Source organism: Sceloporus occidentalis, unplaced genomic scaffold, assembly GCF_023333645.1.
Source record: "Sceloporus occidentalis isolate IW3139 unplaced genomic scaffold, rSceOcc1.0.p SCAF_21, whole genome shotgun sequence".
Taxonomy (NCBI): Eukaryota; Metazoa; Chordata; class Lepidosauria; order Squamata; family Phrynosomatidae; genus Sceloporus; species Sceloporus occidentalis.
The window spans coordinates 13,526,225-13,548,634 of record NW_028317001.1 but is presented as its reverse complement, the minus strand read 5'-3'; the positions used below and the strand labels follow the sequence as shown (position 1 = coordinate 13,548,634).

General features: G+C 44.3%; 2 protein-coding genes and 1 pseudogene across 2 annotated transcripts in view; 2 read left to right on the top strand and 1 right to left on the bottom strand.

Annotated features, from left to right (window-relative positions):
* LOC149301639 (uncharacterized) overlaps positions 1-2,258 on the bottom strand; it is a 44,925-nt gene extending 42,667 nt beyond the window's left edge. The window contains exon 1 of the mRNA XM_089484259.1: positions 2,196-2,258. Within this exon, the coding sequence (XP_089340385.1) occupies positions 2,196-2,258 (63 nt within the window). The remainder of the gene's footprint in view (positions 1-2,195) is intronic.
* LOC149301637 (uncharacterized) overlaps positions 1-22,410 on the top strand; it is a 215,825-nt gene that overhangs the window by 110,225 nt on the left and 83,190 nt on the right. The gene's annotated exons all lie outside the window — the stretch shown is intronic.
* The window catches only part of LOC149301638 (uncharacterized), a 29,826-nt pseudogene continuing 13,284 nt past the window's right edge, over positions 5,869-22,410 (top strand).

Below are 22,410 nucleotides of genomic sequence, written 5' to 3'. Positions count from 1 at the left end.
GTCACAAGCCAGTTGAACTCTAGCAGCCCCTCATTAATCCTTAGACTGATGCTTCCATAATTGATGCTGTCTTTCACAGATTCTAGAAATGCAATGAAGAATACAGAATGCTCCAAATAATGCAAAGGTTTATTCAATGTTCTTATAAGGATAAGATACTTTCAGACCAAAAACTTTGTAGAAGTTGTGCCATAAATGAAGATTATAATAGAACATTACAAATAGAATAGGACAAAATGTATAAAATATGCCTCTCCAAAAAACTATATTCAATTGCTGACATTTATACCATTTCTCTAAAGGTGTAAATTCTGAGAAAAACATTTTCTGCAGTTCAGGCATTTGTATGGCTTCTGTCTTGTATGAATGCTCTTGTAGTATGTAAGGATAGCACCTGAAGTAAAATATCTGCATCTCCATTGCATTGATGGCATCTCCAAGGTTTTTCTCCTGTGTGGACCCTCTGATGCACTTCAAGCTGTGACTTCTGAGCAAAGCATTTTCCACACTGCTGGCATTTGTGTGCTTTCTCCCGAGTGTCCATGTCTTTGGTACTTACAGATTCAAATAGACCGAGTATGATCTTATTCACAGAGTCACTGGACACCTCACCTATAGCCTCTGCAATAATGCCAATGTCCAATTCGGCTCTTATCTGAGAGATGTTCTCTGTGAAATAGTAATTTAAATTGTCAAAGTGAGCTGTGGAAGGCTCTAATAATGAGTTCGGGGGGGGGGGGGGAAGATGCCTGAGTCAGGTCCCAGATGCCCCCCCCCTCCCAACTTCAGCACTCCCTTTATGCTTTTCTTTCCTTGGCACTTTCACTCCTTTATTCCTTCCTTCTTCTCCTTTAACATACATCCCTTCAAGGGAGTCCAAGGCCCTTTCAGCATGTTCCCAGTGTGAGACTTCGGAAATACTCTGACCCAAAAATCCACAACAACCTTCAGATAGCACAGCAAAGTTTATTGGAGGACTTGGGATCAGGTATTCTAGCCACGTCTTTGTCGAAACTGAGGGACACCAATAGAGTCAGAACTTTAAAATCCCCCAAACCCTCCCCTTTGAGTCGATACCCTACTCTCCTGCCTTTGATGTAGCATTCCTTCCTTTGATCTGTAGGAAGGAAGGGGGGGGGTTTGAGCATTTGGCTCTTGTCTCTTCTACCAAGTAGAGATCTAAAGCTGTATACAAATTGAGTTTCAGATTCTCAACAACCCCTCATAAACTGCCCGACTGCCAGGCCCTAGGTGAGCATGCCCTACGTGACCATCCGGCTTAGTCCCCATGGCGGCATCCCCCCTTATTCTTCATGTCACTATCTATCTATCAATCTATCTATATCCATCTATCCATCCCTCTATCTGTCTGTCTGCCTGTCTGTCTATCTGTCTGACTGTTTACCTATCCATCGCTATCTATCTATCTATCTATCTATCTATCTATCTATCTGGCAGCAGACACCCTGAATGCCACCTATCTATCTATCTATCTATCTATCTATCTATCTATCTATCTATCGTCTGTCAGAATACACCCTGAAGGCTTGACTGAAGGTAGATTCTGACAGTCTGCCTCCCCAAGCTTTATCTCCCCCCCCCCCCCTTGGCTTGTCAGGATAAGCCAAATGAAACTCTTCAACCAACTTGTCCGCATGTACATCTTTTACATTCACCCATTCAGCCATGTCGACAGGGAAATGTTTCCATTGCACCAAATACTCTAACTGCCCCCGCATCATTCTAGAGTCCAAAACTTTTACAATTTCAAAGTGTTCTTCTCCCCCAATCAGCAAAGGCAATGGTTCCCTCTTCTCGTCGTCTTCAGTACTCCTCGGAGTCGCTGGTTTCAACAAACTGAAATGGAAAACATTGTGTAAATGTCTATACATTTTAGGAAGGTCTAACTCGGCCGTCACTTCTGTGATCAGCCTCTTGACCTCAAAAGGACCCACAAATTTAGGTCCCAATTTTTTGCAAGGTAGTTGGCACTTCAAGTTTTTTGTAGACAGGAACACTTTGTCCCCCACTTTAATATCCCAACTTGGTTTTCGATGCTGGTCTGCGAACCTTTTGTAGTCTAACTTGGCTTGCTTGAGGGCATCCTCAATCTTTCCCCAATTGTCTCTTAACAGTTGGCTCCAATTCCCCACCGATACTGGATCCTCGGGGGCTGGGGCCAGTTGGGGAATTACCCTTGGCTCGTAGCCATACACAGCCTGAAATGGCGACACTCCCGTGCTGGAATGTACCGCCATGTTAAAAGCCACCTCCGCGTGAGGCAACAAGTCCATCCAATTGTCCTGGAGGTGGTTTACATAGCATCTTAAATATCGTTCCACACTCTGGTTAGTGCGTTCCACCTGACCATCTGTGGCTGGGTGAAAAGCTGTGCTCAGCGCTAACTGCACCCCCAATTTGTCCTGTAAGCACCTCCAGAATTGAGAAATGAAGGTCCCCCCCCATCGGAGACTATCTTATCGGGCAAACAATGTAGACGGTACACATTTTCTATAAACAAGTCTGCTTACCGTGGCGCACTGGGCACCCCCTTACACCCCACATAATGCACTTGCTTGGAGAACAAGTCCGCGATCACCCAAATGGTGTCTCTGCCCCTGCTGACGGGTAAGTCTGTGATGAAATCCATACCTATGTGTTGCCAGGGTCGATTGGGAGTTTCCAACGGCCTCAACAACCCACTAGGCTTCCCTGTGCTGGGCTTAGCTCTGGCGCAAACCACACAGCTTTGTACATAGTTCTCCACTTCCTTTCGCACACCTGGCCACCAATATTTGCTTCGTAGCGTGTGCCAAGTTTTCACAAATCCCCAATGACCTGCTGCTTTAACATCATGGCAGGTTGCCATCACCTTAGCCCTTAAATTCTCCGGCACATATATTTTATTGCCCTTTCCCCACAGTCCATGTTCCGCTTGTTGTAGTTCACTCCTCAAACTATTAAATCCTTGGTCCCCCTCGTAGGCTTGGCTGATCTCTAGTAGCAGCGGGTCTAAGCCTGAGGGGCCCCGTTCTTGTTCTTTTTTTGTCTGGGCTCGAGTGGTCACCCCTAGCCCCAGTTGTTGTGTGGTGAACAGCCCCTGTTTATCCAACTCCTTCTTCTCCCCAGGTCCGTGCATCCGTGAAAGGCCATCAGCCAACCCATTCTCCCTCCCTGGGATGAACTTTATGATGAAATTGAATTTAAAAAATTCTTTAGCCCATCGACGCTGTTTTGGGCTTAACTGCCTAAGAGTCTGCAGTGCCTCTAAGTTCCTGTGATCCGTCCATACTTCGAAGGGATGGGCAGCCCCCTCCAGAAAATGCCTCCAAGTTTCTAAAGCCCACTTAATAGCATACGATTCCTTTTCCCAGCATGGCCAATTTAATTGCGTCGAATCAAACATCTTGGACGAGTAGGCACAAGGTCTGAGCTGACCCCCCTCATCCCGCTGCAACAACACTGCCCCCGTTGCCACATCCGAGGCGTCCACCTGCACTACGAACGGCAGTTCGGGGTTGGGGTGCTTAAGTATTGGTTCTGAGCTAAACAACTGCTTCAAAGTCTCAAACGCCTTGGTGCACTCCTGGGTCCAAAGAATCTTGGTAGAGGGTTTGAGCTTTTCCGTCCCAGGGGAACTCTGCCCTCGCCTCTTTCTCCCTTCCCCGGTGGAGGTTTTTAACAGATTAGTAATAGGCAAAGCCACTTGAGCAAAATCAGGGATAAATTGTCTATAGAAGTTTGCAAACCCCAGGAACCTCTGCACCTGCTTGCGCGTTTTGGTCTCAGGCCAATTCAGAACATCCTCGACCTTATGTGGGTCCATGTGCAGACCCTGGGTAGAGACCCTGTAGCCCAGGAAATCAAGTTTATCTGTGTGGAAGTGGCATTTGGACAGTTTCACATACAGTTTGTGGTCCAGCAGCCTCTTCAACACCTTTCTGACAAGCTGCACATGGCTATTCAGGTCCTGAGAATATATCAAAATGTCATCTAGGTACACTAACACTCCTTCAAAGAGTAGATCATGCAGGACTTCGTGTATCAGCTTCATGAAACACGAGGGCCCTCCCGAAAGGCCAAACGGAAGAACCAAATATTCAAACGCCCCCAAAGGACAGTGGAATGCTGTTTTGTACTCATCTCCTTCCTTGATTCTTACTCTAAAGTAAGCATCCCACAAATCTAATTTAGTGAACACTTTCCCTGTGGATAGCCAGCTCAGCATATCCTTCATCAGGGGAAGTGGATACTTACTGCAGGTGCTTATGGCATTCAGGTTTTTATAGTCCGTTACTAGTCTCATAGTTCCATCTTTCTTTTCCCTGAAAAATACTGGAGCCCCAAAAGGCGAGCTGGAAGGGCGAATAAACCCCCTGGCCAGGTTTTTCTCAATAAATTCCTTGAGGGTGCTCATTTCCCGGGGTGTCATGGGATACATCTTTGGTTTGGGTGGGGCAACCCCTGGGTTCAATTCTATCGCGCAGTCGGTGTCCCTGTGGGGGGGCAGCACATCGCATTCCTTTTCTTCAAAAACCTCCCTCAGATCTCGGTATACCTCTGGGAATCCTAATGGAGGTTGGAGCCCTGTTTCTGAGCTCATGGCGCAGGGTTCCCTCATTTTTATTGTCAAGGTTTGGTTAATCTCGGCGGACGAGTGTCCTTTCAGCCGCAGATGCTGCTCGCATCCTGGGTCGTTAAAAGTCAGCAGCTTATTCTTCCAGTTAATATCAGGGTTATGAAGCACCAGCCAATCAATGCCTAGCACCAAGTCCCAGCCCTGGGTCGCTCCAATTACAAACTGTATGGGTTCCTGGTGTCCAGCAATTTTCAAGGTTAAAAGTTCTGTCTGTGTCCTGCTGGGCACCCCCCCCCCCCCATCATGGAGCCATCCATCTGCATGAAAGGGATCTCCTCAGGCAGAGGCTCTTGTTTAATTTCCCAAGCCTGCACTATTTTGGGACTCATTAAGCACCTAGTGCAGCCCGAGTCCAGGGCTGCCAGCAAAGTCCCCATAGTTCCTTTGCGCTTGTGCCCAAATTTTACCTCCAAGAAATAAATGGGCACTCCCCCACTCACCCCGTTTGGGACGCTCCGGTCCTGGTCTGCATCCTTCGGGTGCGCCTCCAAGCGCGAAGTTCCAGTCTCCGGGTGGGTGGCTTGCCCCGCATTCTCTCTCCTCGCTCCTCCTCCGGAGCTCGGCGGCGCCTGGCGAGTTGCTTTGTCCCCAGCCTTTTCTGGGCACTTTGCGATGAGGTGCCCCTTCCTTCCGCAAGCCAAGCAGAGCCCCAGCCTCATCCTACGCTGTCTCTCCGTCTCCCTCATAGATTTTTGATGGGTCTGGGCGCCTCCGCCGGATGGTTTAACCAGGGCCCTCCCCTGTTGGAGAGCAGCCCGCTGCTTGGCCAATCGCACCCTCTCCTTGGTGGTTTCAGCCTCTCCGGCCCACCGCATCCACTCCTTGGTCACCTCCATGGCACCTTAGGAGTAAGCAAGTCTCCACTGAGGGCAGCAGAATGAAAAAACAAAATCCAAAATAGGGAGTGGTCTTTGAGATCTTGATGGTCCTCTGAGAGGAAAATGCAAGCCCCTGAAACCAATCCTGGCCAGCTTTTGGGAAAGTGCCCTCAAGGTTTGGTCCAAACGGCTCTCAGCCCCTCGCAGACTTTCCCTTCCCTTTCTCTCCTGGAGGCTAAGAGGGGATTCTGGGGGGCCTGGGCACCTCCCCTTCTTAGGGACCCTGAGCCTCAAGTTTAGCTGACAAACGGCCATTTGCCCATGAGAAGCCCCCCATTCCCCGCTCTGTCCTGGCACATGCCTTAGGAAACCTCTTCCATGGACATTTGGGGGCTCCTAATCTTAGTCAAAATGGAAACCTCTGGAATCCTCCTATACTTCCCAACCGGGAAACAAGGTATAGTTGTGAATCTCTTCCAAGAAAAAGAAGGGTTGTTGTTGTTGTTGTTGTAATAACAGGGCTCCAGTCAATGGAGGTCTTCTTCAGGCAGTAAAGGGAGGTTTATGCAAATGCAGAATGACATCACTGCTACGGAAGGCTCTCTTGACCAATCAGAGAGCAAGATAAAGGTTCTTCTGGAAGCTTCCGTGAGAAGGAGATATAAGGCCTGAGAAACCAAGAGACAGTTGGGGGAATTGTGTCGGTTGGAGATCGAGAGAGAGAGTTAAAGAGCCGATCTTGGAAGTTAGTCTCAGAATTGGACACTTAGGTTTATTTATTTCTTTAATAGCTTGTATGAATTGAATGTTATATACTTACAAATATTGTACCTGCAAGACTCTTATTATCTTGTATGACTTATATTTTAGTTATATTTTGCTATTTATAATGAATACCTCCTTGGAGTATCTACTACTCAACGCTCCTTTTACACGTTTCTTGGCTCGGTTGATGCTTGGGAAGATCAGTAAAGAAGTAGGAATAAGGTTCCTTAACTGGTCCCAGTGTAGGTTAAGGGAAATCCTTTTGTAATTCATTGGATGGAGGCAGCGGGATTTAAGGAAGTTAAGGGTCTCCTGGGCTAAGAGACATAATGTCTAAATGTCTAATTAACAATTTGTAATCCACTCTGATAGCCTTTTGGCTGAAGAGACAGGTATAAAATTATTATTATTATTATTATTATTATTATTATTATTATTATTACAGGGCCGCAGTTTGGCTGCTTGGACCACCGGAGATCATCACAGAGAGTCAGTTGGAAAAGCCCATCTCACTCCAGAAAATCAAGGTACTTCAGGGGTTTGCACTCTATCTCTTTCTGTAATAATAGCTACAAAACTGATAATAGCATTTGGGACATTTAGTCTTTTAAATACAAATATGGCAGATTGAAATGCTGCTTTAAAACCTCTTTCCATCTGCCAGCTTTGCGCTGGTTTTGGGAGGAAATGAGAAAGTGTTGGGAGGGAGGGACTGCCAACAGAATTAGGAGATGCATTGCAGGCTATGGACAGTTTGCGGCCAAGAAAGGTCCAAAACACACGGCAGCAATAGTCCATTTTGAGAGCGCTTTAACTGCCCTGGCCCAGTGCTAGGGAATCCTGGGAAGTGGAGTTTATTGTGGCACCAGAGGTCTCTTAAAGAGAAGGCTCAATGTCTCACAAAAGTACATTTCCTACCATTCCATTTTGTGTTCCGGCGGCCATTTTGTGCTGCTTGTGACTGTGGGGAATAATGTTCCAGAACCTTCTCTCAGGCCTCAGTTGAACAGAGGCTTCTCTTTCTCTCCTGAGGCTCCAGAGAGAGAAGTAGGCCAGGCTCCTTGGGCCAAAAGGGAGGAAGTGTGTCCCTTTGTGTCTTTTGTGTCTCTTTTCTGAGAGGGTTTCTTAATACACAGCTCTTCTCCTTCTGGGGAACATGACTTTTAAAAGGGGTCAGAAATGGGGAGGATAGTTTTAATACAAGCTTTATTCTTCTTCTTCACAAACATTGGGCTTTGGTTTCTAAGAGGAGGCTTGTCCCCTCAAAAAGGCCAAAAGGAGCTCCTTTGGGAGGTTTTAAATGTCTCCCCAGTTTCTTATTAATAAATCTTCATTCAAGAAGGAAGGAGACAAGCCAGAATAACTCATATTACCAAGAATGAAACAAATAAACATACAAACAAACAACAAGAATAAGGATTAGACAGAAAAACAAACTGCTTATATTTTAAAAAAGCAAAACCTTTTTTAACAGGATAAAAATCAACTTTGGTGCTTCTACCCTTTTACAACTGACTCAGGCTGTATCTGCACTACAGAAATAATCCAGTTCTAAAGTGTGTTAACTCTTCTGACTCCATCCTATAGAATCCTGGGATTTGTAGTTTGTTCTGGCATGAGAGCTCTCTGGCAGAGAAGGCTAAGTGTCCAAAGGTAAAATCCCAGGATTCCATAGCACTGAGCGGTTAAAGTGGTGCCAAAGTGCCTTATTTCTATAGTGTGGATGCAGCCTTCTTGGGAAAGGGGCTGATGATGGGGAAAAGAAGGAAGGGAGGATGGATGGACGGACAGACCTGAGCTGGGTTGTGGGCGATGGGCACTCTTGATATCAATATTAATATCTTTCACTATTGATTGTAATTAACGAGGGGATCAGGTTCCTCCTTTCAATAGCATCAGAGAAATGTTTAGGTGTTGTTAAGGTTTGGAAGTCCTGTTTGGGGACTTTTTGTGTTCTCACAGCCATCGGGTGCCATCAGGAAAACTTTTCTTTAGGATCAGAAATCCTGTTTGGGTCCCTTCCGACTTTGGGGCCCTTTCATCCCCCATTTTGGGTTTTCTCAAGGTCTCAAACTGCCAAGCGCTGAGGCAGAGGCGGCCATTTTGTGTTCCAGCGGCAATTTTGTGCTGCTTCTGACTGTTGGGAATAATGTTCCGGAACCTTTTCTGAGTTGAACCAAGAGGCTCTTCTTTCTCTCCCTGAGGCTCCAGAGAGAGAAGGAGGCCAGGCTCCTTGGGCCAAAAGGAAGGAAGTGTGTCCCTTTGTACCTCTGGCCCTCCATTTTGGGGCAAAGGAAGGAAGGGAGGGAGGGAGGAAGGGGCCGGTGGGGGTCTGAGGAAGGGGAGGCAGGGACTCAGGGCCAGTGGGGAGGCTGGGCTTTGGGGGCTGGGAGAGAGAGGTGGGGAAAGAGACCCTCCCTTTGGGCCCTAGCTAGGAAGGGTCCACCGGTCCTTCCCTCCCCTTTGGGAAAGGAGACCCCCTCAGCCCCCTGGACTCACTCCTTCCACTCATTCGTAGAATGGCTGGGACTCAGAGGAGTTTCCTAGGCATTGCCACCTTCTGCCCTCCATGGCCATTGGCACTGACCTTTCCCCATTGCCTTCCCTCCCTCAGCCCTGTGGACCTCCTCCTCCTTCGCACTCAGAGCAACCCTTCTCTACGGCTGAGGAGACGGCCTCTGACCCAGGGAAGCTCCGGCCATAAAGGACTGCAGAAGAGGCCTTTCTGGGGTCGCAGGAATCAGGGTCTTTGTACTGAAGGTAGGTCTTTATTCCTGGAGCTGAAAGAGGACCTTTGTTTAAATGTTACAGTCCAGGATTGTATGGAAGGGTTGCAGCTGAGAGAGTGAGCCCATGCTTTGCAGGCATAAAGCCCCAAATTCGCTCTCTAACAGCATTGTCTTCCCAGAAGGTGGAAGGGAGATTTCCAGACCTCAGACACACAGTGCGCAAGTGAGTCCTTTTTATGGGAACTGTGTGTGTATGTGTTGTTTACTAGAACTTTGTAAAATATTAGTTTCACTGGGTTTATAAAATGAATTTATATACGTCTTCACTTACCCCAAATGAGCATAATCCAGGGTGCAATATTCAAGTCATAAACCTATACGTTTATAGATATTTGTTATATCATGTGCAACATATTCAGCAGTGTGCATCTTTTTAAAAAATATTCAAGGAAAAATGAAGAAATTGTGATTTTAACAATAGATCCATTCAGAAACAATGCACACAAATGTACATGCCTCAATTTCTATATGGCTTTAGCAAGAAGAGGGAGGAGGTTCATACTTCATGCTCCTGCTATGACTGACATAGGAAACGCAGCAGTTAAGCTTAGAAAAATAGTCTCATCTGCAAAAATAATTATTTTGACCAGTGTTTAAATGGGGAGGGGGCCATGATGAGGGGAGGACATGGATTAGATCTGTAAGGTAATTCATGTCTCATCCATCCCAAGAGCTAGAGCTTCTCCACCTGGGACATAGAGCAGGTGCTCCCCCTCCTCCTCTGTGTGAAAGAGAAGTCAAATTCTCATCAGTGATGATGACACAGCATGAAAAATTTGCATTCCTGCATTTCAAAATCTGAGGAGTCCTGAATCCTGTTGGTTAACCCTAGAGAGCAGACCCACTGAAACCATAAGTGACTGGTGAGTTAACATATAGATAAATCCAAATGATTCAGTGATTCTACTCTGATCAGGACTAGGCACAAGATAGAGGCTAGGATTTAGGTCTGCATGTGGCTGGAACAGGATATTCCCAAGACAAGATGGATAGGCAACAGTGTGGAAAATGGGCACTCTCCACATGGGCAAAGACACTATCAGAATTGTGACTTCTCTGCATGCAGAAGGCTGCCATGGGAATTGGGTGCTCCCTTTCCATCAGCTCAATCCTCTGGTGCCCCCTGATCCTGGGAGAAGGGCTGGATCCCATGGAAGGGGAGCAACCTGAGAAGAGAGAGCTCCTTTCCTGCCCTTCTTGACCAGGGGCCTCCCTGGGGAAGGGCCATTTGTAGACTCATTCCACCCAGAGCAACACTGGAGCATAGAGAGTTCTACTGGTTTGGCCACTGGGAGAATGAGGAACCACCAGGCCAGACAGCCTGACCCAGCACAACCCTCTATGCTCCAGTGTTGCTCCGAGTGGAATCAGACTACAACTGGCCATTCAGTGACCCAGATCCTACCATACAGTTGTGGAAGCCATCCTGCATAGCCATTCCATGCCTGGTGAGAGTGTTGGTGTGAGGTATTAGAGAAGCATCCAGCTGTGTTTCTGTAGTCAGAAGCAAAATGAAGAAATCTTCCTCTGAGGGCATTGTGGACCTCTGCAGGTTTCAGCAGATAATGCACTCATTTCACATCCAGCTATGAGGACATAGTCAGGACCCTTTCCAATTCCCCATCCCCTGATCCCCAGCTACTCTCACAAGGCATGGAGTAACTGTTGTGTAGGGGAGCTGCAGTGAGTCTCTGCTAGGTCCAGGGGGTTTTGTTTGGTGCAGAGGGAGGAAGGGGATGCTCACCTCTACATCGGCCCAAAGGAGGCATATGTTACCTGCATATGTCATCAGCAGGATGCTCTTCTCTGTGTCTTTGACTGCTGCAGGCTTTCTTGCAAGCCTTACCCTGGTCTCTTTTCTCAGGAACTTCATCGCGATCCCCTTGTACACAGCGTTGGGACATTGTTTGCTGGAAGTGACCAAAGTGCAGGGCCACCAGGATCCCCCTGCCCACCTGATGGCCAACACAAAGGCCAAGCAGACGGAGCTGGGCTCCAACAGAAAGAGGCTGCCGAGGGTTAACAGCTCTTTGGTAAGTTGCCATCCTGACTGTTATTTTCATCTGTGTCTGGGCTGGATCATGAAAGCAAGCGGAGAAGATACTGTCCCAGTTTGGCAGAGAGAGTCCTGGTTAATCCTCTGTCTCCTCATTTTTTCAGGGGCTTAGGAAATGTCCTATTTCACTCTCCTCCTCCCATTTCCTCCTTTCTCTTCAGGTCAGTTAAGGTGTTGCAAAGTGCATTCCAGGTTCAAAAGAGTCTACAGCCCATCAATGCAAAAGAGGGGAGAGGGGAGGAGAGAAGGGGGCAGGGTCTTGCCCTTGCCAGGAGTCTAAGCCAAAAGCAAAATGCTGTACCCTTTCTCGCTTGTGTGATCTTTATCATTAACAACTTTGGCCATCTTGACCCCCTTCTGGTGTTGCTTGTCCACATGTGTGTTGCTTTCCCCATCTGTGAAATGCTGGATGATATGGAAGAATATCTCTGGGCTTAAATTGAGGGTGGGCCCAGTGGCCCTCAAGCCCAGAGTACTCCCCAGAACTTTTTTTTAAAAATGAAATTTGCCTCTGAAATTAGGTGAAATATGGCTAAATGAAAACTAATATACATGTTGGAATAGCCAGTATGTTAATCAATCAATAATATTCCAGAAATGGCTGAAATTATATTGTTTATCATATTGTATATTATATTGAAAGGATTCGAGACAAACTGGATCTCAAAGGCTGTAGCTTTTTGCTGTCTTGCAGAATTTAAAGTTTATTTCCTGGACTGAATTCTGAAGTGTTGAAATAATATTTGCAATGCACCATGTGCTTTCCTCCCCTTTTGTTTAGTCACTCTCTGGATCAGGGCTATTTTCTATTCCAGGTGACCTTTCCGGATGTGGCTGTATATTTCACTGAGGAGGAATGGAAACTGTTAACGAAGAAACAGAGACTGATGTACAGTTATGTGATGATGGAGAATTATGAGAATGTGGCCTCTGTGGGTAAGGAACCTGAATCCATTTCCCTTCCTGTGAAGACTGAGTGCCCTTTCATAATTCACTGTCAGAGTGCTATGATTCCACTTTAGAATTATAAAATCAAAGAGTTGAAATAGACCACAAGGACCATCCAGTTCAATCTTCTGCCATGCAGGAACAGACATTCAAAGCACCCCCGAGAGATGGCCATCCAGCCTCTGTTTAAAGACCTCCAAAGAAAGAGACTCCACCAAACTCTGAGGGAGTATATTCCACTTTTGAAGATCTCTTACTATCAGGAAGTTCCTCCTAAAGCTTAAGTGGAATCTCTTCTCCCTGTGGCTTGCATCCATTGTTCCATGTCCATTAATTTGAAATTAATAATAATAATAATAATAACAACAACAACAACCATAATGCGATGCCACCATGCTCTGATGGAGTATATTCCACTGTTGAATAGCTCTTATTGTCAGGAAGTTCCTCCTAATATTTTGGTGGAACCTTTTTTCCTGTGGCTTGTGTGATCGAGTTTGGATTTATATAAATTTTGGGTACCAAGTGATCAAAAATCATGACCCCTGACTGACCCCATCACAGCCGCCATTATCCCATAAGCGAGCTGACCACGTAGCCAGACAAGCCTAGTAGGCCATGGCTAAAGCAGAAAGGTAGATTTAAACCTTTAAAACCAGTTCTGGGAGTTGCCATTGTCGCAGGCAACCTGAATGAGGACAAAGGAAGTTTGCCTCACCTATTGATGGTATTAAGTACCCAGCCATCTACATAGTAGTCTTCTCCCAAAGAAGTGGCAGACCCTTTTGTGTATCCATTGTTTAACTTTAGTCTTAGTCAATAGATAGCCATGAAGACCTTTGTTCCGCAGGTAGCTATAGCCTGAGGATACGTATTGCAGTATAAATAAGACCCAGATTCCAGCCCTCCTTTGGGCTTTCTGAGCTACAGTTCCAAACCTCAACTCTGTTGAGCAATCGCTCCGGAGCTCTCTTGGGCACTGTGCCCTGCTGAAATCACTTGGGCAAGCCAAAGCCCACTGTCTCTTTCGGGCCTCTTGTTAGCTTAGCCCGCTGGAACTTAGCTCCTAGCCATCGCGGTTGCCGCTTGCTTTCTGTTCCCCGCTGCCATGTTCACTTACCAACATCCCTCACATCTGTCGCTTGGAGAAGACTCCTAAGGTAAATATTTCAACGGTGCCTCTATCCTTTCTCCTTTACCCCCAACTCTTCCCCTCCCTTGCTTTAGCATTGAATGTGTGTGTGCGTGTGTGATCCCTTTTTGGTTGTGTGGCTTTAATAAATGTTTATATTTTATTTGCAACTCATTGACATTGCAGTCTCTGTTTCTTGGGGTTGGACTATATGACCTCTAGTATACACATAGGGACCCAATCTGCTGCGTGCATTGTTAGGACACGCCTCTTGTAAATTTGAGCTAATTAAATTCCTCTGATTCGATCCTTCCTAACACTTGCGTCCATTGTTCTGTGTCCTTTGTTCTAGAGCAGCAGAAAGCAAGCTTGCTCCATACTCAGTATCTCTTCAAATACTTGAACAGGGCTGTCATATCCACTCTTAACCTTCTCTTCTCCAAGCTAAACATACCCAGCTCCCTAAGTCATTCCTCAGAGAGCATGGTTTCCAGACCATTCACCCTTTTGGTTTCCTTCCTCTGGACATGCTCCAGTTTCTCAACATCTGTTTGAATTGTGGTGCCCAGATTTGGACACAAGATCATTGCAAGTGAGCCCTGACCAAAACAGAATAGAGTGGAACTATTACTTCCCTTGATCTTGACACTATACTCCTATTGATACAGCCTAGGATCACATTGGCCTTTTTAGCTGCTGCATCACACTGTTGACACATGTTCAACTTGTGCTCTACTACCATTTCTAGTTCCCTTTCACACGTAATTTAATTGTCATAACAACTTCCTGTGGAATCTTGGAATTTCTAGTTTTAGTGAGGCACTGTTGTTCTCCACTTTGTAAGGATTCTCAATATCCAATCCTAAACTGCCAATTCTGGAATTTTGTGGGAAGGAGCCATTGAGAGTAATGCTTTTTGCCCCTAAATGGTCCTCAGCCCATTCCTGAGCAAATTTCCTGGCTTTTGTAGCCCCTCTTCCAGCCTTTTTTGGCTCTGGAGAGGCTTCATGGGAAAAAGGCCTCCCTTGGCCCTGCAATGGATCAGAGAGGGCCCAACAGTGGCAAAATGGCCTCCACAAAGGAATGCTGTGGGATATTGAGGGGCAAAACATTATACCATATTTTTAGGCAACACAATTTGGGGTTTCCCCTGAGATCCCCTGGGGTCCAATGTGACCACCCCACTTCCCAACAGTAGTTCATCCCTGTCTTAGAGATCCCTTAAGGTTGTTTTAAGGCTCATCCCTCACACTTGACCCTCACTAATATCAGAAACCAGGTCCCAGACTCCTTGTTCTGCCTTTCCTAATGCATTAGTTGTATAATGATTGTCTTGCCTTTCTCAAGAAATGAGCCTCAAAGTGTCCCTTTTGTGCATCACACTCTGTGGGTGTGTCTCTGTGATAGAGAGATGGAGGCAATGTGAAAAACAGAAAGGCAGGGAAGAGATGCTGAAGGTCAAATGGTAAAGCAGTGCAGATGGGCAAGAGGCAGGGTTGGAGAGCAGAGGGAGAAAAGGAAGGGGATCAGGCCTCTGGGATCCAGGAGGGGAAGGCAGGAGCAAAGCCAGGATCGCCTAGCTTGAAAAACACACAAAGCATCACAAGAAGTAATTTGTATTGTAGCAATAAGGGTAAACATCAATCCATAAAATGAAATCCTAAACCTGGCAGGTAAAAATTGTCCCAAATAACTTTGAGAAATATAGACTTAAAATAGTAGCTTTGGCACAGTTGCTTAGAAAGTTGTATCCTAATCGAGTATCTCCCAAGCTGAGTTATATAACATTTCAAGCAGAATACAAGCTGCACATGGCGTGTTTATAGTGTTTATAGTGGCAACCCACTCATTAACTTCAAACTTCTAAAATGATTCATATAAAACAGAACAGTCAAATGGATATAGTGCAGAAAACACCGTATACAATCCTATTAATTCCAAAATGGAAGTTGTATAAAAATGTAATAACCTGACTCTTGGTCATAATTATTTCAAGATATTACATGGGTGTTTCTACATCTGTTCCAAAAAAAATCTGCTACAAATATCTGGCAACATTAACAGTTACCTGCTCTTAATAATACAATTATTTGCAAGCTCTCCTCTCCGACTTCCATCAACTTCACCATCCCTTGTACACACAACTCTAATCCACACCAATCCACATGTGAGCTGTAGACTGTATTGGTTGTGAGTCATCTCCTGGTGCCACACAGCATGAAGGGACCTCTGCAGTTAGCCTTCATCATGCCTTGGTCTCTGACTCAGGACTTTATGGCAGTCTCACAGGATATAATGCCACTTGCCAATCAAACTATTTCTCCACATGTTTAACAGAATATTTTTGCAACATTCCTTTTTCTCACTATCTGCTTCCAGTGATTCCCTTAAGTCCCCCTCCAATCTCTTCTTTGTTAACTCCTATAAATAAGGATACAATTGTTCCATGGATTTAGGGGCATAAGCAGTAGGGTCATGCTTGGGTTACTAACAGAAACTCTCTTAATTTAATCTCTAATAAGGAGGGGTTAATGAGGGCTAAATCATGGGTAACACCCTCCTCTCTTAACGCTGATTTTCAGTCTTATCTGTCACTGTGCTTCTTTACAGAAAAACATTTGAGTCATGAGAGAATCCACACAAGAAAGAAGTCACATAAATGCCAGCATTGTGGGAGCCATTTTGCTTACAAGTCAATCCTTGTCATGCATCGAAGGGTCCATACAGGAGAGAAGACATACAAATGCCAGCATTGTGGGAAATGTTTTTCTCAGAAGTCAGACCTAGTGAAACATCAGAGAGTCCACACAGGAGAGAAGCCATACAAATGCCAGCATTGTGAGAAATGTTTTTCTGACAAGTCAGCCCAAGTGAAACATCAGAGAGTCCATACAGGAGAGAAGCCATACAAATGCCAGCATTGTGGCAAATGTTTTTCTGACAAGTCAGCCCAAGTGAAACATCAGAGAGTCCATACAGGAGAGAAGCCATACAAATGCCAGCATTGTGGGAAATGTTTTTCTCGCAAGTCATTCCTAGTGACACATCAGAGAGTCCACACTGGAGAGAAGCCATACAAATGCCAGCATTGTGGGAAATGTTTTTCTCAGAAGTCAGACCTAGTGAAACATCAGAGAGTCCACACAGGAGAGAAGCCATACAAATGCCAGCATTGTGAGAAATGTTTTTCTGACAAGTCAGCCCAAGTGAAACATCAGAGAGTCCATACAGGAGAGAAGCCATACAAATGCCAGCATTGTGGCAAATGTTTTTCTGACAAGTCAGCCCAAGTGAAACATCAGAGAGTCCATACAGGAGAGAAGCCATACAAATGCCAGCATTGTGGGAAATGTTTTTCTCGCAAGTCATTCCTAGTGACACATCAGAGAGTCCACACTGGAGAGAAGCCATACAAATGCCAGCATTGTGGGAAATGTTTTTCTCAGAAGTCAGACCTAGTGAAACATCAGAGAGTCCACACAGGAGAGAAGCCATACAAATGCCAGCATTGTGAGAAATGTTTTACTTCGAAGTCACACCTAGTGAGACATCAAAGAGTCCACACTGGAGAGAAGCCATACAAATGCCATCATTGTGGGAAATGTCTTTCTCAGAAGTCAGACCTAGTGACACATCAGAAAGTCCATACAGGAGAGCAGCCATAGAAATGCCAGCATTGTGGCAAATGTTTTTCTCGCAAGTCATTCCTAGTGACACATCAGAGAGTCCACACTGGAGAGAAGCCATACAAATGCCAGCATTGTGGGAAATGTTTTTCTCAGAAGTCAGACCTAGTGAGACATCAGGGAGTCCACACTGGAGAGAAGCCATAAAAATGCCAGCATTGTGGGAAATGTTTTTCTCAGAAGTCAGACCTAGTGAGACATCAAAGAATCCACACTGGACAGAAGCCATAAAAATGCCAGCAGTGAACTAACATTATTTTTGTAAATAAGGAATACAAAAAATATATTTGCAGTCCTGCTGTGCTAAGAAAAGGCCCTTGTGATTTTGTTTTTCTGTCCATATGTCTGTTTATGTTTTAAAACTGTATTTTGTTCGATTTAGGTTTTAATTGCTAATAGGATAGATAATTGTTTTGGGTTGTAACTTTGGCTGGGGATTGTGGTTCGTGGTATAAGTTAGCTAAATGGGGGGCTGGGATTTGTTGCAGTTGGTTAGAATAGTTTTGGGAATGATAGCGTTTTGAATTTGTGGGATGTTGGCTGAAGAAAGTGGAGGCTGATATTAACAGGAAGGTGGCTAGTTTCTGGGAATGGCAAAGGGGGGCTTGTTACCTGTGGGGCCTAGACTGTGGGAATTGAAGGTGGGGGCTAGGTTTTAAGAGGGTGGAGTTTTAGGTTTGGGGGTTTTAATGTATTGTTTGGATTGGAGTGGGCAGTTCTGACGTAAACGCTGAATTTCTGACTATGTGTTCTCAATAAAATTCTTTGTTGTTTCAACAGACTGGACTCATTGGTGTACAGAAGTTCTGCATTTGCCCAAAATTTACCCTTTCTTCTGTCCTCAGCCATCATCTCCATTCCCAGCTATAAGAACAGCAGAGGCAAACACACATACATTTATATATATGTATATATGTGTGTGTGTGTGTGTGTGTGTATTATATCTACATACATACAGTAGACTATACATAGACTATATTTCCAATGCAGAGCCTTCCTTTCTTGCCTTTCCTGGGCTCCATTGCGGCCTCTTCGAAGTGTCCTCAAAATAAGGAAGGAAGGGGAGGTCGCTGAACCCCCGGCACACTCCTTCCCTTCCCTCAAAGGCCGCCAATGGAATAAACAGCAGGAGCAGTAAAGCCCTGGTGATCCCTGCGCATGATCAGAAGGGGTCTTTGGATGTATGTGCGCATGCACAGTCTCAGCCCTAAAGCCATTGCTGCCCTCACACTCTGTTCTGAGGGAAGGAAGGATGGAAATGGGGGGAAACCGTTGTTCGTTCAGAGGAATGGCTGGAATATCTTCTGGGGGGGCTTGGGGATTATAAGAAGAAGGAATCCCTTCTTCTCCCCCCCCCCAAAAAACGCAGGGGGCCTGCCAGGTCTCCTCTCCCTCTTTCCTTCCCTGCCCCTTCCTCGGGCGATTCCTTGGGGCCCTGGTACTTGGGGGTTATCATGAGAAGAGAGGACAGGGGAGACCATTAGAGAGAGGCATGACCATGGAGGGGGGTCCAAAGATAAAAAGGGCTTTGAGAAGCCCCCTCCATCCTGGAAAGTGGGGCAGAGGAGAGGCCCTCCCTTCTGATGCCTCATTTGAAGAAGATTTTTGTGCCAAAAAAAGAGCACCACACAACATAGGCTTCAATAGCATTGGAAACAACATTATTGGGGGGGGGGGGGGAGTTTTCTCTGGGGTCTTGGGGGGAGGAGGGGGGAATCTGGGACCTGACTCAGGCACTCCCCCCCCCCCCCCCGAGAACCCATTATTACAGCCTTCCACAGCTCACTGTGATGCTTTAAATGACCATTTTGCAAATAAAATCTCTCAGATAAGAGCCAACTTGGATGCTGACATTATTGCTGATGCTATAGGTGAGGTGTCCAGTGACTCTGTGAATGGGATCATCCTGGATCAATTTAAATCTGTGAGTACTGAAGACATGGACAAGCTCCTTGGAAGTGTGAAGAAGACAACTTGCCCCCTCGACCCTTGCCCTTCATGGCTAGTCATCCAAGGAGGAGATGCACTTAGGACTCACCTGAGATATATCATAGATGCATCTCTGAGGGAGGGCTATTTTCCATCTTCCATAAATGAAGCAGTGGTACAGCCGCTTCTGAAAAAGCCCTCCCTAAATCCCTTGGACATGAACAAATACAGACCGGTCTCCCATCTTCCATTTCTAAACAAGGTGATTGAGAAAGCTGTTGCTCTTCAACTCCACGTGGTCTTGGATGAAACAGATTATCTAGACCCATTTCAAATTGGCTTCAGGATGGGATACGGAGTCGAGACTGTTATGGTCGCCTTAGTAGATTATCTCTTATCGCTTGAGTATGGACAGGGGAAGTGCAACCCTGCTGGTGCTTTTGGATCTCTCAGGGTCCTTCGATACCATCAACCATGGCATCTTTCTTGAACGTCTGAAGGAATTGGGGACGAGGAGGCAATGCATTGCAGTGGTTCTGGTCCTATCTCTTGGGCAGATTCTAGATGGAGATTCTTGGGGATAGTTGGTCCTCTGAGAGGGAGCTTAAATCTGATGTTCCTTAGGACACATAAACATGAAGCTGCTGGGAGAGATCATCTGGAGACATGGCATGGGGTGTTATCAGTACGCTGAGGAATCCCAGATATATCTCTCCATGTCCCGGACTTCAGCGTCAACTAAGAAAGGCATCTCCCCTCTGAATGAATGTCTTGAAGAATTAATGGGCTGGGTGAGAAAAAAACAGAATGAAGCTGAATCCAGATAAGACAGAGCTGCGTAATGCTGGAGATCCTAATCCAGGTATGGAGGTTTGACACGTGTGATCCACCTGTATAAGGGGTCACACTTTCCCTAAAGGACTATGTTAGTAGTTTGGGGGATGCTCCTGGATCCATCACTCCAGATGTCAGCTCAGATACATGTGACGGCGAGGAGTGCCTATTATCTCCTTCAGTTGATATGCTAACTGCACCCAGTCCTGGAAGCTGAAGACCTAAACACTATAGTTCTGATCTTAATTTTATTTCATTATATTTATCAATTATTTCTATTAACTGATTTTCTGAATATATCTGCTCACCTTTTTCCTCAAATAATTTTTCAAAATATGTAGTGAAAGTATTTTTAATTTTCCCTTGTTCCGTTATGATTGTGTTATTTTGTTTAATTTTAGTTATCATTTTCTTTTCTCTCTCATTCTTTAATCTATTATCATCCGTCGGCTTATTTTATTAGCATTCTCAAATTGATTTTGCTTTGATCTTCTTAAATTTATAGCTATTTCCTCTGTCATTTTTTCTCTAATTGTTCTTTCAATAGTTTTATTCCATTCATTATTTTTATCCCCTTTTGTTTATTGTAGTTTTTGTTCTCTAATTTTAAATTCATTCCTAATTTTTTCCTCATTCTGCTTTTCTCATTTTTTATTTCCATTGTTCTTTGTATAAATAGTCCCCTTACAAATGCCTTACTAGTATCCCATACAACCTTCATTTTTACCTCCTTTCCACTGTTTCCTTTAAAAACCATCTTTAACTCTCTCTTTACCTTATTTACAAATTCTTTGTCATCTAGGATATCCTCTTTCATTCTCCATCCTATATTTTGGTCCCAATTTATATTTAATTCCAGCTCTATCATATTATGATCCGACATCGTCCTTGGCCAAATTTCCATTTTTTTCTCTTTAGTAACCAGTTGCTTCGTCACGAAAAACATATCCAACCTTGAGAAGGATTTATGTGCATCTGAATAGAAGGTATACCCTCCTTTGTTCCCATTACAATGTGACCAAACATCTAACAAATTAAATTCCTCTTTTAAAACAAAAAACCTCTTGGTAATTTTCCTTGTGTTTTCTTAATTACTTTTTTCTGGGATTTCCTGTCCCAAATTGGATTTAGAACTCCATTGAAATCTCCTGTCAAGATTAATTTGTCATTATCAACTTCTCTCTTAACCTCCGCCAAATTTCTGTAAAAGGTTTCCTTCTTCTCTAATGGCCCATAAACATTAATCAGTACATATTTAACATGATCTATCAAAATCTCCACACACAAGAATCTACCGTCTTTATCTTTCTTCAGTAGCTTTGCTGCATACCTTTTATTCACAAAGATTGCAACTCCCCTCTTCCTTTTATTTACTGTGGCACAAAATAATGTCCCCAATTTACTATTTCTCAAATATTTTATATATCCATCTTTTATTTTTGTTTCCTGTAAACACAATCAATCAAAATGATTCTTCCCTAGATACTGCATTACATGCTTTCTCCTTCTCTCTTGGCTTATTCCTTTTACATTCCACGAAACTATTTTAAGCCCCATTTTCCTTTTAGAGAGGTTCTTATGTCTTTTATGTAGACTTTCCTATCTCTCCTGAGTAACCCTCTTCTGAGCTTTTGTTTCCCAAATTGTCAGTATTTACTTCCTTAATCCCTAATCTCTCCTTCCTTGCCCTTTTCTCTGGGTCTTTTCTTCTTTTTGTCTATTTACACTTTCTCCTTCCTTCTTGTCCCTTTCTTTATTTCTTTCTTCTTGCTCTCTGTTATCTCTGCTTAATCTCTCATAAAAGGCTTTTGCTTGTTCTATTGTACTTATCCTATATCTCCTCTGATGGTAATGAAAGATCACTCCTTCTATCTTGTCCCATCTGTACAGTATCTCATTCTTATTGCAAAAGAATATTGTTAGGAATTCCTGTCTCTTTCTAATTATTTGCAATGGTAAATCCTTATAAATTTCCACTATTCTGTCTTCCACAATCAATTTTTTCTCATAATTTCTTTGCAATATTTGCTCTCTCATCCTTGATCTTGTAAAACATACCGTAATGTCTCTGTCCAATTTCTTTTCCTTTGCTATCTTTGAGCTAAGTCTAAATATCTTATCAATCTGTGCCTCCATCAAATCCTCCTCAATATCCACATATTTTGCCAGCATAGGTATAATTTTGTGATATATTTGTTCATCTTGTTCTTCTTTAATTTCCCTAATTTTAATTGCCCTTTCCCTATATCTGACCTCCTGCAGAAGATTATTCTGTTGGTCCCTTAATTGAGCCTTTTCCAATTCTTCTGTTTTTTTCCAGACTTTCCGTTCTTTCTAATACTTCCTCCACCTCCACTTTCACTCCTGATATCTCTTTAGCTGTCTATTCCCCCCCCCCCAATCCATCTATCTCTTTCTGCATATCCTCCCTTATCTCATTCCTGTTATCCTTCAATTCATCCCGTATCTCCTTCTTAATTTTTTTAAAATTCCCTTAGTTCTTGTAGTATTATAGCAGAGATGTCCGCTTGCCCCAATGATCCTCTTCTCGCCGTCATACTTCTAGTTTCCATTCACTTATGTTTTACCTATTACCTTTTCTCCTAATTTCCTTACTCACTTTAGAGGATTACAATCCTTAATTTACTATTCATGCAAAACCAATATCCGTACTAAACATTAAGTATCCATATATCAAATACCAATATGGGAAGCAGATAATTATAGTCCTTATTGCTTTACATGTTTTCCCCTTAATATGTGGGTGCCTTGAGTCTGATTCTCTCTTCCGTCACTGTCTTGTCTTTTAATTCC